At 39.3% G+C, this 15,419-nt stretch overlaps 1 protein-coding gene across 1 annotated transcript in view; it reads left to right on the forward strand.

Annotated features, from left to right (window-relative positions):
- Positions 1-15,419, forward strand: part of TCEANC2 (transcription elongation factor A N-terminal and central domain containing 2) — a 30,219-nt gene that overhangs the window by 580 nt on the left and 14,220 nt on the right. Inside the window, exons 2-3 of the mRNA XM_037498183.2 lie at positions 180-324; positions 5,825-5,966. Of these exons, the coding sequence (XP_037354080.1) occupies positions 223-324; positions 5,825-5,966 (244 nt within the window). The 5' untranslated portion in view covers positions 180-222. The remainder of the gene's footprint in view (positions 1-179; positions 325-5,824; positions 5,967-15,419) is intronic.

The raw sequence follows: 15,419 nt of genomic DNA on the forward strand, positions 1-15,419 counted from the left end.
ATCTTTGTATACAGTTTCAGTTCTTAGAAAGATTTTTCAAGAGGAAATCTTCCTTCCTGTACTTTCCGCATAATTCAGGCATACTTCCAGAGTTTGTAAAAGCCAATCGTGTCAATGTAGGGAATACACTTCATAGCAGTTTTGATGACCTTTTAGAATCTGCCCTCTTTCTTGAGCAGATCAGATCGCAAGCACCGTGAAGGCAGTTGGAGTTTTCTAGCAATGGATAAGTTCGTGATTCGAACACCTAGAATCCAGAATAGTCCTCAGAAGAAAGATCCTGGAGGAAAGATTTACAAGCAGGCCACGATTGAATCTCTGAAGGTGAGAGGGGATCTGGGACTAGGGAAAATGGGCAAAGGACTAATAGCAAGACAATGTGGAATAGTTTTGTGCACTTATTTCATGCTATGTATGCATCCTACCCAGAGTGTTCCTGACCACTCCTAATTTGCTTTACCAAGCCCTGTGCAGACTTCTATTTATTAACCCCTGTACCTCTGCTATATTCTTTTAATTTACTTTGGCTTTCCCTTATGTTTTGCCAACTGATAACACAAGCTGTCTTTATTATCCTTTTCTTGTAAATTTTTTGTATTTATTAGGATTATTAAAGTACCAAATGATTCTGTGTATCCTGTATAAATTCAGGCTGGGTCATGATGCTGTACTCACATATTTTATTGGCCAGACCTATATCAAATGACCTTTTTAGCTACAGCTGAGCCTAGGATAGTGACTGTTTTAATTTTTATAACCTATGAGTTCAGTCTGACTTATGTTAGCAAGTAAGATGCAAGGAATAGATACAGGATATATAACCAGCAATGAATAAGTGAACACAGGTACCCAATTAATGGTAAAGTAATTATTATTTCACTAAAAACAAAATTTAAAAGCCTGCTTCTTGAACCTCTCCTACATTTCTTTTTTTCTGCTCCGTTTCCTATACTGGTTCCTCTCTTTCCTCCAATAGACTCCTAATGTTTGTGCCCCCTGAAGTTTGTCTCATTTTATGTTTTTAACCATTGTGACCTTATTTAACTTAGACTTTCTCTGTTGACGACTGCCAAACTTGTACCTCTAGCCTAGTTCTCTGAAGGTGAGAGTAGGATCTGGGGCAAGAGAAAATAAGCGGAGGACCATGAGAGCAGTGTGGCATTCTGAGTACTTGACTTACACTCAGATGAACTCCTCTTCCAGATATTCCATAGGCTTACTGGACTCAGATTAGGTATAAGGAGACTTAAAATTCAGACCCTCTCATTTGAAGAATCTTTAAAAACTTCAAACACGTAAAACGGTACTGAGTAATTCTATTTATAATGGAAAAGACATTTTACCATTTCACGTAAAACATTATGAAGTTTAAGTCTCCTTATCACCTAGGAAGTAATCATTTTCCCTAATTGGTTTTTTCAAACCTGATATTTCAGCCATCCACACTGTTAGACCAGATGGCATTTTGGAGAGCACTTCTTCCTTCCATTACTCATTGTAACTTTCCTGTTAGTATTTTGTGTCCACTTCCCTTGTTACTGTAAATCATTCTGATAAGGACTTACAATGTCTTTTGGGGCCCATATTTGGATAGAAATAAGGAAACATTCTTCGATGCATACGGAATTCTTCTCTCTGGACTGTCTCTTATATTTTTCTATTTCTGTCCTAAAATTTCAGATTTGAAAGCTGTAGTACTAAAAACTACTTAGTTTGTGGGGATGGAAATAGCTTTCTTCAATTATACTAGGGATAGAGATGCATAAATTGTTTCAGCTCTCAAGTTGCTCATAGTCTATTGGGGAAGATAACCTATAGATTAGTACATGCAGAAAGCATAGATGTGGTAATAGAAATCTGTGCAGATTCCCAAGCATTCAAAATGGAGTGAGGAAAAATGTGGTAGGAGAATGGCAAAAAAGACTTCATAGAGGAGGTGATGCTTGAAGAGAGTCTTAAAAAATAAATGTTTATCTGTAGTTGAATACACCGTGAAATACTATAATTCATTTAGGTGGCGTCAAATAGTTTTGTGTATCTGGAGCAAATGATAAAGTTGAAAAAGATGTTAGGAGCCAAGTTGTGTAAGACCTTTATGCCATGCTGAAGAATTTGGTCTTTTGTAGTTTTAAATGCTGGGGTGTTCTGATATGGAATACTTAACCTTATTCCAGCCATGAAGAACTAATGAATAAAAATCACCACCACAGAGAAAAAAATCTGCGGGTGCCAGGAAGACAGAGGAAACTCAAACCCAGAGCTCTAAATGGGGGCTGAAGCTGACTGGTTCTATAGAAACTAGATATAATGCTTAGGGGTTGGGGGTTCTAGGGCCAGTAGGGGGACAGCAGATAAGGCTTCAGGCTAATACCCCCAGATGTAGCTGAGAGCCAAAGCAGGGCTACTGTGTTTGTGGAAAATGAACTAGAAAAATTCTATCCACTATTCCAAGGAAACAGCATGAAAGTTGTGACCTTTTTGTGGTTTGGGGTAGAAAGAGTTGACGATAATAAATTAGAATCTCTCACTTATTTCTGTGTAGTTAGATATATAGTTTACAGTCATACTATCTGCAAAACTGAAAAAAATTAAAATAAAAATGGTCCAGAACCAGGTAAAGCCAAAGATCAAACTTGGCAAAGATAAATATGAGATTTCCCTATTAAGATACCTAACAATGTAGGGCCCACAGGACTCCAATGGAAAATAATCTCCATTAAAGATGAACTATGTTAAAAAATTATAAACTGTATAGGAAAATAAATTACTGGGAGGGAAAATGAACAGATAAGGAATAGAACTTAAACTTCAAGAATTGGAGATAAGAAAACGATGAAAGGGACTTTAAATATGTTTTAAATTTCACAGAATTAAAGAAATAGAAACTATAACAAAAGAATGGGATAGTATGAAAAGAAGGCAGATAGAGGTAAAGGAAAAAAAAACAAAAGCAGAACTTGTCCAATGAAAAAAATATATGTATTGACACAGAAACATTATTAAACGGGTTAAAAGTAGACAAGCCATAGCTAGAGATAGTGAATTGAAGGCAAAATCTGAGGAAATAATTTAGAATGCATCCTAGAGAAAGAAAGAGAAATAGAAATGTTAAGAGATATGAAGGAGAAAGAAAGAAGTCATGTCTATTTCTAATAGGAGTTTCTGAAGTAGAGACTTTTAAGGAGGATACTGGTATAGATGTCATTAAACATACATTTTAAAAATTGTAGGGTAAATATTGAAATAATAGAAATCGAATATACAGCTTCCAAACCATAAAGAAAAATGGGATTAAAGAAAACTCAGGTTGTTAAATAGAAGATAAGAAAGAAGTGGGGAAAAAGAGGAAGAATGTTGAGTTTATATCAGTAATCATAATAAATACAAATGAATGAAAATTGCCTATTAAAAGAGAGAGAGTCTCGGATTCAGTGGGTATTGGGGAACAAAATAAAATAGATCTAGGCTATTTAAAGCATAGTTACCCAGAAAACTTGAAAGTCAAGTTTCAAGTAAAATTTGAAACTGTGTATTCATCTGCTTGAAAGTAAATGGACATATTCATCAAGTTCATTGAAGCAGTGTTTATAATAGGAAAAATATGAAGGGGGAAATTCCTAAATATTCATTAGGGGAATTGACTTTAAAATTCTAAGACATTTGTATATAAAAACACTGGAAAGCTATTTAATGCTATTAAAATATATTTAAGTGGATTTATATGTATCTGTATGGATAAATCAAGACAATATGTTAGTGAAAAAAAAAGTTTCAGAATGAAATTATATTTACCTTTTTCTATTAATGATAGCATCCCTTATCTGTCCTCATTTATTTATTTTTCATATCATTTAATACTAATAGTACTATTTTATATTCTGATGGATAGTGGAAAAGGACTTTGTGTCAATTTTGGCTAAGACCCCTCAAGGCCGAGAACAAAGCAACAGGCATCAAATGATGTTCACAAATGATTTTCTAGGTCATCTACACAGAACTTTGTAAAGACAGTGCATGAAGGCCAATTCTGGAATCCTGAACCCCTTAGGTTGTCAAGACAGTTGAAGTTAAAGGAATGAGGAGAGAGAATTCCTTTGGATAAAGAAGGAGGGCTTGTGGTATGTTCACTTGGAGAACTTGCCTTCAAGTCCTAGAGTGGTGGACACAAAGATCAAACCTGTGCCTGAGAAATTTTAAATCAGAGAGGGTGGCCTACTAGTCACAGAAGGAAGAAAAATGACTGTTCTGGGAAGACTGTTACCTATAGAATTATACAGGGCGAAACTATGGGCATAGTGGTGAAAATGCTGGCTGGCCTAGAGTATAATTAAAGGGGCTAGATTCATAAGGATCCTTGGAAAGGCAGTGGGACCCCAACAGAGTCTGTGTGAAGTGGGTTGCCAAAAATTGGAGACTTAGGAAGCATTGCCAACATTATAGGCACTGCAGGTGAGAGCTCAACAATGGAGCTCTCCAACGAGCCACAAAACACCTCGTACGAGAGTCAGCTTTAAATATCTGCCAAATTCAGAGAGCACAAAAGGCTGATTAGCATGGTATCATAACAGAAAGTGAGGCTTTTCTCATCCCTTTCCCTCCCTTTTTCCCAATTTCATACTCAGGAGGGTCAGAGACCAAAGCAAACAGGCTGGTGGGGGAGGAGGAAAAGCAAAGATGAGGAAATAGAGGAATCAAATCCTCTTCCTACCATGGCTCACCAGCCTAGAAGTAGACCTCAGCCAGAGTAGAGAGGTTTTTGGGGTTCCTTTTTGTTTGTCATGTATATAGAAAAGTGGACAAATCGTTAGTATACCTCTTGACAGATTCTCACAAAGTGAACGCACTTGTGTCACTACTACCCAGATCAAGAAACAACATTGTCAGAAGCCTCCAGTGCTTCCTTCAGTTCCCTGAGTGGGCCCACCTCCCCCCAGGAAATAATATCCAAGTCAGGATATTTTTTGTAATTATAAAAGCAACTTTATTGTTTTGTCTCCCAGCTTACTTTTTAAAGAAATCCTTAGTTGAAATAATTGCAGAATTATAGACGAGTTGCAACACAGAACAAAGTACTTCTCCACCCCCTTCATCCAGATTCCTTAATTGTTAATGTTTTACACTTAATGGAAAGATGCAGATAAGCTTAAGATATCATATCCTCCAAAATCCTCAAAGAACATAAAACACTATCACTATAGCCAAGGAGATGCTGCTAGTTTCTTCTAGGAATGAAAGGAGGGGAATGAGTTGGGTGAAGGGTGAAAGGAGACTTAACTTTATAATGTTTTATGTGAAAAGGCAAAATGTTAACTTTCTTCATTACAAATAGAGTTATTCGGTACCTTTTTAAAGTTTTTCAAAATTCTTCAAACAAGAGAGGGTTTGTATTTTATCACCTAGGAAGTAGGGAGCTGTTGAAGTGTGCTTTTAATTGTTGAAATAAATATCTTTATGACTTCTCTGCTCTCTGTTCTTGCCTGTAGAGTAAGACACTCAAGTGAGCTACAGGGTTGATTCACCCCAGCATCATTTTTCTTTTCTTCTCCTTCTTATTGCCTCTCACTGCTTAAGTGCCCAGTGGTATCTGACATGGTAAGATTAAAACTTGCACTTTTCCTAATAGATGTAACTCTCTTCCTGATTTGCAGTAAGCAGGACCTGCTTTTAAGCAATTACCCATCATTTGGGGCCGTCACACGCATTGCTTTGGTTCAGGTCATAATCAATAATTCATATGTCAATGGGAGTCCCATTAGCTCAGGTGAAGGCAGATGTCTTTCTAATGAAAATGCTCCATTTTCCAAATGACTTTTCTTTTTCCCAGAGAGTTGTGGTTGTAGAAGACATAAAAAGATGGAAAGCTATGCTGGAGCTTCCTGATCAAACCAAAGAGAATCTAGTTGAAGTCTTACAAGAATTGAAGAAGAAACTACCCTCTCGGGAAGTGTTAAGGTCAACAAGGATAGGTATGTTCCTTATGAATTTTATGGAAAATGCTTTTATTTTGTCTTTTTTCATCTTTTCCTCACTCCCTCAAAATGATTATATCAGTGCTTCTCAAGGTATCTGTAGTAAAGGACCATTGTTTAAAAATTCTCTATTGGTTGTAAACCAATACTTTTATAATGTCTAATAACATTATCAGAAAATGAAATTAAAATATACAAAATACAAGCCCCACTTTTTTTTTTTTTTTTTTTTTTGTGGGTCCCTCGCCGGCGGCCGGGGAATGAACCGGCGCTGTTGAGCCTTGCAGCCCAGCGCTCAACCGCTGCACCACCAGGGGAGGCCCTAAAGCCCCACTTTTTAAAAATAATTAGTTTCAATAGATGTAGAATTACTCTCAGATTGTTATGAAAGTTTCTAAATGCTTACTTACCTCCTGGACTAGTGACTGGAATGATCTCTGGATCTTTTGTGTTTGATTCTGAGTGTGCAGAAGTGGATGAGCCTTGATTTGTGACCCCAAGGAACTTAGGGTTTGGTGGAGAATAAGCATGCAGACAAATGGAGACAGTAAAATACGATAGATTATAAATAAAGGCATATAGATAATGTCATGGATACCATTTTGAAAAGGTATATGCTGGCACAAAGGACAGAGTAGTTACTTACATCTGGGGAATTCAGAAAAGGCTTCCTAGAAGAGGCAACATTTCAGTTAAATTTTGAAAGAGACTTGGCTTTTCTGTGATGAGTAGAAATAACTTGCAAAGTGTGGTTTATAAAAGCAAAATGATGTAACATTGCCACTACATCATTTATTATAGCATTGGAGATATTTAAAAGGTAAGTCAGGGACTGTGTTGAATTGCCATTTTAGTACAGTACACAACTGTGAATAATATGCGAGGGAGGGCCAACATGTGTTCCTCAAGCTGCTCCCAACTCCCCAGGGAGTCCAGGGTAGTCATTCACAGCTGCTGTTCTTGCCCTCACTAGCGCAGCCATTGCCTTCTCTGCCTCCCCTTGACCTCTTGTTCATGAGAAGCAGGAGAGAGAGCAGCTTCAGACTGGCGCTAACAGCTGGCAAGAGCTGTGTGAAATCCCCCAGAGGACCCCCAAGAGTCTTGAGAGTTGCACCCCTGTAATATAAACCAGAATCTGAGAAAATTAGATGCTTAAAGAACATAAAACCCTATCATTATAGCCAAGGAGACTTTCCCATCTGCTGCTGGATTTTTTCTTTATAGGTTGTAGTCACTAGAGGGCAATAAGACCATTCATATGAACGGATAAGGTATTTCTACCAGTAGAGGGTACTAGTGATTAATATTTTATGACATGTATATATACGTTCATATGTGTATGTACATGTTCATACTTAGGCACACACCCCAAATACCAGATATGATCAAATCTTAAATATCAACATAATAGGTTGGAATTGTCCTCAAATATAGGACAGTTGATAGTTTTTTAAAATCATTTCTATTTGTTCTTTGAGTACATTTAGGAGTGTGCTTTCAAGAATGGGTGTGTCTGATGTTTAGAGATTTCAATTCAAGGATCATAATGAAACCACAACAGGAGAACTTGACTTAGGAGGAGCTGGAAACCATCCAACTTTTTAGTCTTGACCCTACCCAAAGCCTTCGTTAAATCTGAAGTTGAATGGAGTATAGAGGTTTCTTGGTTCTTTTGTAGTTACATCAGTTGCTAGGCTGAAAATTTATTTAGATCATTGTGGAGAATATTTACATTCTTCCACCCTTAACCTCCTGCCTGTCCTATCCTGTGGGCTATCAGGGACAAATATTTATTGAGTACATCTTTGTGTTGGAACTGTGATGGCATAATAATGAAGGAGACAGATACTGCCCCTATTTTTTGGAGTGGACAGTCAAATGGAAGGACAGACAATTTAATAAGAGTATCATACGATGTGATGAGTGCTCTGATGATGGGGACAAGTTAGTCAAAGGAGTATATAATTCAGAAGTAGAGAAGAAGGTGTTGAAGAATATATCAGGCAGGATATGCATCATGTGAGTGGTATAGAGGGATAGAAGTGGAATAAAACATGATACATTCCAGAAGCTAAAAGAAGCTCAGTGTATGGAATAAGCTGGAGGGAGTGTCTGGACCAGATGGAGATAGCTCTTTGGAAGCCATTGAAAACAATTTGGTCTTAGCATGTATATGAGTTATCTATCCCTGTGTAAAAATTACTCCAAAATTTAATAGCTCAAGTATTTATTATATTACCAGTTTTTTTTTTTTGTTTTTTTTTTTGAGGATCAAGAATCTGGGAGGTTCTGACTCATGGTCTCTTAAGAGGTTGCATTCAAACTATTGGCTGGGACTGCAGTTATCTTAAAGCTTGATGAGGGCTTGAAAATCTGCTCAAAGTGGCTCACTCATGGAATTGCTAGCAGGAGGCTTCAAATTCCTTATCACATGGACCTCTCCTTTGGGCTGTTCATCTGGCAGCTGACTTTCTCTAGAAGAAGTTATCAAGAAAAAATAACCAATATTGAAGCCAGGGACTTTTATAACCTAATCTTAGAAGTGACACATCATCACTTTTGTCATATTCTATCAGTCCACAGACCAACCTGGTACAATTTGGGAGGCAACTACACAAGGGTTGTGATTGCCAAGGGGTGAGGGGTCACTGGGGGCTATCTTGTAAACTGGCTACCACAACATATATTTCTTTTTTTTAAAAACTAGATATATTTTACTTCCTAAACCTGCAGAATTAGTTTCATTTGTAGAACTTTTACAGACATTATCTCTTCAAAAGCACCTTTCATATTCTCTATTCTTTCCTTCTGGGATTTTATAATTAGAAATGTGTTAGACCTTTCATTGTCAATAACCCTTAACTTGTCTGTCTTGTTTTTATCTCCTGTTTCTTGCAGAATTCAGGGCAGTTTTTTCAGATATATATCCTCCAAGTCACTAATTCTCTCTTTAGCGGATTCTAATCTGCTATTTAACCCATTTGTTAACTTCTTTATTTTCAGCACTCTTTCATTTTTATGTTTCCTTTTTACCTCCTAAATCTGTCTCTTAAATATTTATGCATTCTTGTGATTTGTGCCTTTTATTTCCTTGAGCATATAGTGTGTAGTTTTTCTGTGTTCTTCATCCTAATATTTATAGTCCTTGGGAATTGTTATTTGTCTTTATTGTTTATGCTGACTCTTGTGGTGTTTGCTTTCCGATGTGCTTGCTAGTACATTGTGGACTCATTACTTTATTTCATTCTATGGGAATTTTGTGGACTTGATTGGAGAAATTTCCCTTAGAGGGGATTAGTTTCCTTTTTTGTCTCTGCCAGTAGTCAAGGGCCATTTTTGATCAGGAATACTTTTACACTCCTCTCAAGGATCCTGGCTCAGTATGAGAGGACCAGGATTAGCTCTCCCACTTCATCACTGGCCAAAGCTAATTATTTCAACAGTATTGCTTTTAAAGCTCATCCTTCCTTAAGCCTTTCTCTTCAGTCTTTCTTTATGGAGGAGGGAAAGAGGTGAATTTTATTTGTAATCTAGTTGTACTGCAGTGAAAGTGTAGCTTAGTTCACCATAAAGTCTAGATCCTAAAGAAAATAAATGGTTATTATTAAAGAGTTTTGAATGGAGGAATGCCCTACTCACATTTGCATTTTAGAAAAAACTGACTTTTTTTTTTTTTTAAAGATTTATGTATTTATATAAGCACTGGGGTACAGGCCAGAGGCACGGGAGGGTGAGAGAATCACCAGAGACAAAGCAGGGAGCAGAACAGGCAGAAGGACCAAAATACACTACTGAGGGGAGCAGCAGGCGAGACAGGAGAGGTCTGCCTGGCATGTGGGAATCTCCCCCGCTGGTCAGGTGGGAATCGCGGGAATCGCAGGAATGGAACTGGCAGCACAGAGGCTGTGGACAGCTTCACAGTGCTGTGCTCAACCTGCTACGCCGTGGGGGAGGCCCCGAAAACTGACTTTTATGAAGGCAAAGTGTTGGAGAGAAACAAACCTTGAGGAAGGAAGCCCAATTAGGAAGCTACTAAAATATCTGCCTGAGAAATGAGGATGGCCTGGATGGAGTAGTAGTCATGGGGATAGAGAAGCATGGCTCAAATCAAGATATATAAATGGAATAAAATCTAAAGGATCTAGAAATCGATTGGATTTTGGGAATGAAGATAAAGGAGTGATGGTTGAGGCACAAATTTCTTATGTGGGCAAGTAGGTGGAAGATAGTACAACTCTTAAGATAGGAAATAGCAGGTTTGGGGGTAGGAAATTAATAAGTTCAGTTTTAGACATACTGTAGAACATCCAAGAGGAAATATCTAACATAATAGTGGATGTACGAAGTTGACGCTAAGGAAAGACAGTGAATATATACTTGGGAGTCATCATCAACATATAGTTAGAAATTGAGGCAATGGAAATAGAAAAGCCTGCCCAGGTATAGAGTATTTAAGAAAAAAACAAGAGTCAAGTCTGAAATCCCGAAGCACACCAATGTGTAAGAGACTTGTAGAAGGAGAGTGAGCAGGTGTGATGAGAGAAACAAAGGAAATGGGAGAGGATGCTGTTAGGAAATGGGAAGCAGTGTTTCTAAGGGGGAGCCAGGGAGATTGGTCAGCAGTGTCCTTTGTTCTCAAATGGGCAAATGAGCTAAGTCCAAAAATTGCACATTGGATTCTGCAGAGATGGTCATTTATTATTTTGGTAAGGACAGTTTCAAGGGCACAGTTAGGGACACAAGCTTGAGAAGTGAAGGAAGTGATAAGGAAAGAACCTCTTTCAAAAAGTTTGGTATTGAAAGAGAGACACAGCAGTATCAGAGAGGGAATATGGGATTGAAGAAAATTCTAATTTTTTATTTTTTAAAAAATATTTATTTACAAGCACTGGGCACAGTCAGAAGCGTGGGAGGGTGAGCGAATTCACCAGAGCCAGAGTGGGGAACAGAACAGGCAGACTAACGAAGTACACTGCTGAGGGGAGCAGCGGGCGCTGCAGGAGAGGTCTGTCGCGCCATGTAGGACCCTCGCTGGTGGCCAGGAATTGAACCGGCGCTGCAGAGGCTTCAGGCAGCTTCGCAGCCCAGCGCTCAACCACTGCGCCACCAAGGAAGGCCCAGTTCCTATTTTTTAAATAAGAGCCATTTGAATCTAACCTGATGAGCTTGTAAAGAGGTTTGACAGGTTTATAGAGAGACCTTATCACAAAGAATGGCTGGAATTTAGCAAGGATTGATTGTGGGGGTGAGGGAGAGTGAGAATGTCAAGATGCCACTCACTTTGTTGCCACCTATATCCTCTCCACTGGTCCTCTCTGCCTTCAGACACCCAACATTAAAATATCTTTTCCCCTTTTCTCTCCTGCCTTGTTTTTCCTCTTCCTTTTATAGCCAATGCTTTTAAAAACTATTAGTAATCACAACTCCCCATTTCTGTCCATCCTACTCCTTCATTAAACCCTTTCCATGCTGGTTTCTCCCACTACCACTATTCCTCTCTCTTAGGTCACAAGTGATTGCACTCTATCCAAATCCAATAATCTTGTCTCAGTTCTCATCTTCCCAGAACCATGAATTTGAGACCATTGATTATTCTCTTTTCTGTCAATATAAATGACACTGAACTTGCTGCCAATTCTGTATCTGCTTTTTAAACGTGTATTTCTTTTGTGGCCATTATCTGGGCTGTGATTACTTATTTAATTATTTCATGTACTAAACAGTAGCTCTGTGCCAGCAGGACCATGCTATTTACTCATTAGTGCATTGCAAGCATTGGTGTGGCATTTAGCAGCAGCTCCAGATATCGTCATTAGATGAATAAAAATGACAAGCACCCAAATAAGGTTTTCTCCATGGCTCTTTCTAGCTTTCTGTATCCATGTTTCTTACCTTTCGTTTTCTTCAGTCCTTGTCCTCTGTCCCTAACAGGAATTGCTTTTCCATAAAGTTCATACCTTAGTCTTTTACTGCTATTTTAGTCTGAGTCTGTCCACTTCACTAACTTAACTGAGGCCGTAATTCAGATGACTCTCGTATATACATCTCCTGTCCTGATCTGGTTTTCAATCTTAGACTTTTAGAAAAGTTTCAGTTTACATTTTTTTTGCCATTTTCTTGACAGTAATCTTACTAATAGGTAAAAATAGCATTTTGTTTTTATTTGCTGCGTAGAATCAGTTGGCTTTTATGTGTTTGTTGGGACTTCATCCTTTTTGTGAATTGTGTTCTTTGATGACTGTTGCAGACTTACAATTTTTGTTATCTTTTCTGAGTTCTACAACTTGTAGTGTTATAACTCTTATCAAATCCATTTCATTATGTCAATTTATAAACAAGGACACTGAGACCCAGAGAGATGAAATGACTTATCCAGGGCCACATAGTGAGTTAGCACCAGAGCTGTGATGAGAGTGCAGCTCTCCTGGGGCAGTGCTGTTTCCTGGTTAGCAGACTGCCATTGTGCCCTGGGCCCCAGCCATATGTGCCTTTATTTTATTGGACCATTTCTATGGGTTCTGCCATCTGCTCAAACTCACGTCTTTTCAATCAGATTTTAGTGCCTTTTCTTGTTTACCCCAAATGGGAGTTTTCTCCTTGCATTTCCATTTTAGTCAACATCCCTAACATTTTGCTTTGATGTAAACTTTTTAGGTGGAAATGTCTAGCAGGAAGTTAAAGATGTGGGATTGAGGCTCAGATGAGAGATTTAGACTAAAAATATATATTTGGAAGTCATTTGCCTTAGAAGCATTTGCCTAAAATCACCTAAATGGATGAGTTCTCTCAGTAAAAGAAAAGATTAAAGGCTAAAGGGTTGAACCTGAGTAAAGATCCAAGGTGGGGAAGTGGGAGGAGGAAGAGGAGCTGGTGAAGAGGCAGAGGGAGTGTAACTGGAGAGGGGAGAAGAGAGCTGAGGCAGTACAGTGTCTTGTGGACCATGGAGGGGAGGGTTTTGAAAGGCAGAGGAGGGGAGTGGTCTCACTGTTCTCAAGTGGTCTGGAAACTTGGGGGCCAGCAGAGCAAAAGCCTTTGGACCTGGCACTTCATGGGGCCTCTGAGCCTGGGCACCTTTATTATAAAGGAAACCAGTGCGTAAAGCGTACCTAGTAAATGGCTGATGCAGCAGTGCAGGTTGGCCTTGCACTCAACCTGGTGAGCAAGCATCTCCTCTTTTGCAATACTATGTGAATAGTCTGGGGAGAGTCTTACATCATTTATATTGATCTGATTTCAGAGATGCCTTATTTTTATTTATGATTGACAACAACAACAATACTCCTATATTTACAAAACGCTTTTACAACTATGACCTCATTTGATCTGTATAACAATTCTGAAGGTAAATGTTTTTATTTTCCCTGTTTGACAAATGGGAAAACTGAAGCTTGGAGAGCTTAAAGTAACTGGCCCAGGACAGAAAACCAAATAATAGGGCCTCCCCGGTGGCGCAGCGGTTGAGCGCTGGGTTGCGAAGCTGCCCGCGGCCTCTGCGGCGCCGGTTCGATCCCCGGCTGCTCCCCGGCCACCGGAGGAGGGTCCCGCATGGCGCGCAGACCTCTCCTGCCGCCCACTGCTCCCCTCAGCAGTGTACTTCAGTCCTTCTGCCTGCTCTGCTCCCTGCTCTGGCTCTGGTGAATTCTCTCACCCTCCTGCGCTTCTGACTGTACCCAGTGCATGTATAAACAAACAAACAAACAAATAAATAAAACATGCCTCTATAAAAAAAAAAAAAAGAAAACCAAATAATAAGTGACAAAGCTAAATGTTCTTATACCTTGTCATGTCACCTACTGAAACTTAGAGATGCACCTTTTGTCTGTGGCAAACTCTTTCTGTCCTTGAAGACCAAGATGAAACATAATCTTCTACGTGAAGCTAAAAAAAAAATTTTGTTGAATGAATAAATGAGTTGGTGAGTGAGTGAATGAACATGTATGTTATTTAACTTGCCCACAGACACAGCATAAGTTAGGGGAAAGACGGGCCTCCCTGGTGGCACAAGGGGTTAAGACACAACCTGTGAAGATGTCCGCAGCCTCTGCAGCACGAGTTTGATCCCACGGCCAGGGAGCTACCCACATGGCGCAGCAGACCTCTCCTGTTTTGACTGCTGCTCCCCTCAGCAGTGTACTACTGTCAATCTGCCTGTTCTGTTTCCCACTGTCTCTGGTGAATCCTCTTACCTCCGTCCCCCCCCCCTTTGGCCTGCATCCCAGTTCCTGTATGTGTAAATAAATAAATCTTTAAAAAAAATAAGTTAGGGGAAAGACTTTCAAATAACTTTCTATTCTCAAGTTGTTTCATAGATTCCCATTGCTTCAGCAATCCTGAACTATGAACACTGTCCTGACAAATTGGCTGAAAACAATACCAATTTATTATTTTGTAATTCTGTAGATCAGAAGTTCATTATGGGTCTCATTGAGCTGAGATCAAGGTGTTGGCAGAGCTTATGTTCTTTTCTGGAGACTCTAGGGGAGAATCTGTTTCCTTGCCTTTTCTAGTTTCTAGAAGCCACTTGTATTCCTAGACTAGTGCCTCCCTTCTTCCATCTTCAGAATTAGTAGTGATGGGTCAGATTCTTTTCATACCTCATCTGTCTGATCCCCTTCTACTTTCAAGGACTCATATAATTAGATTGGGCCTACCTAGATCATCCAGGTGATTCTCCCTATCTCAGGATCCTCAACCGTAACTGTATCTGCTAAGCCCCTTCACATAAGGTAGCATATTCACGTGCTCTGAGGATTAAGGCATGGATATCTTTGGGTGCCATTATATTTCCTACCCTAACCTCAAGTTATGCCCTACTATATCAGGTTCTGTTCACTCTGCTCTTTGTGTGAGTCCTGTCTCTGTGAGTCATTGTCAAGACTCATGACAAGAATTGCCTCTTTCATGGTATTCCCTGATTTCCTTTGCCAGATGAATTGACTTCTCTGTCCTTTTGGCCCTTCCTAGGGATCCCCTTTCAATACTATCTCAGGAACTATAGCATACTGATGGCTTTGTTTTTATTTCGGTGTCTTCTCCATGGAACTGCTGTAGAGCAGGGCTGTCCCTTGATGAACATGCTATCCCAGTGTCTAGCACAGGGCCTGGTGCACCTCTGTATTTGTAATGTTTGTTACATGATCGAAAGACTGCTTCCTGCAGGGAATTTGTCTTAACGATGTGCTGGATGCAGAAGCCCTCTACCCTTAAGCCCAGGGGACTTGACCTAGATCATAAGACCAGCCAGTGGCACTGCTTGCTTTAAAACATAAACTTCATGGAGCAAATAATGACTTTTTGCAGATCATTAACTTCCTTGATGTAGCTACTGACCAACTTGTGACCTTGGAGAAAGGTCATGGAGCCTCATTTTTTTCATCTGAATCAGGAGGAGGTAGGACTGTATGATCAGCAGAGGCGATAGTATAGAGTTAAAGCATGAGCTCTGGAATC

This window comes from Talpa occidentalis, unplaced genomic scaffold (assembly GCF_014898055.3).
Source record: "Talpa occidentalis isolate TD23 unplaced genomic scaffold, MPIMG_talOcc4v2.1 talOcc4.9, whole genome shotgun sequence".
In the NCBI taxonomy this organism is placed as follows: domain Eukaryota; kingdom Metazoa; phylum Chordata; class Mammalia; order Eulipotyphla; family Talpidae; genus Talpa; species Talpa occidentalis.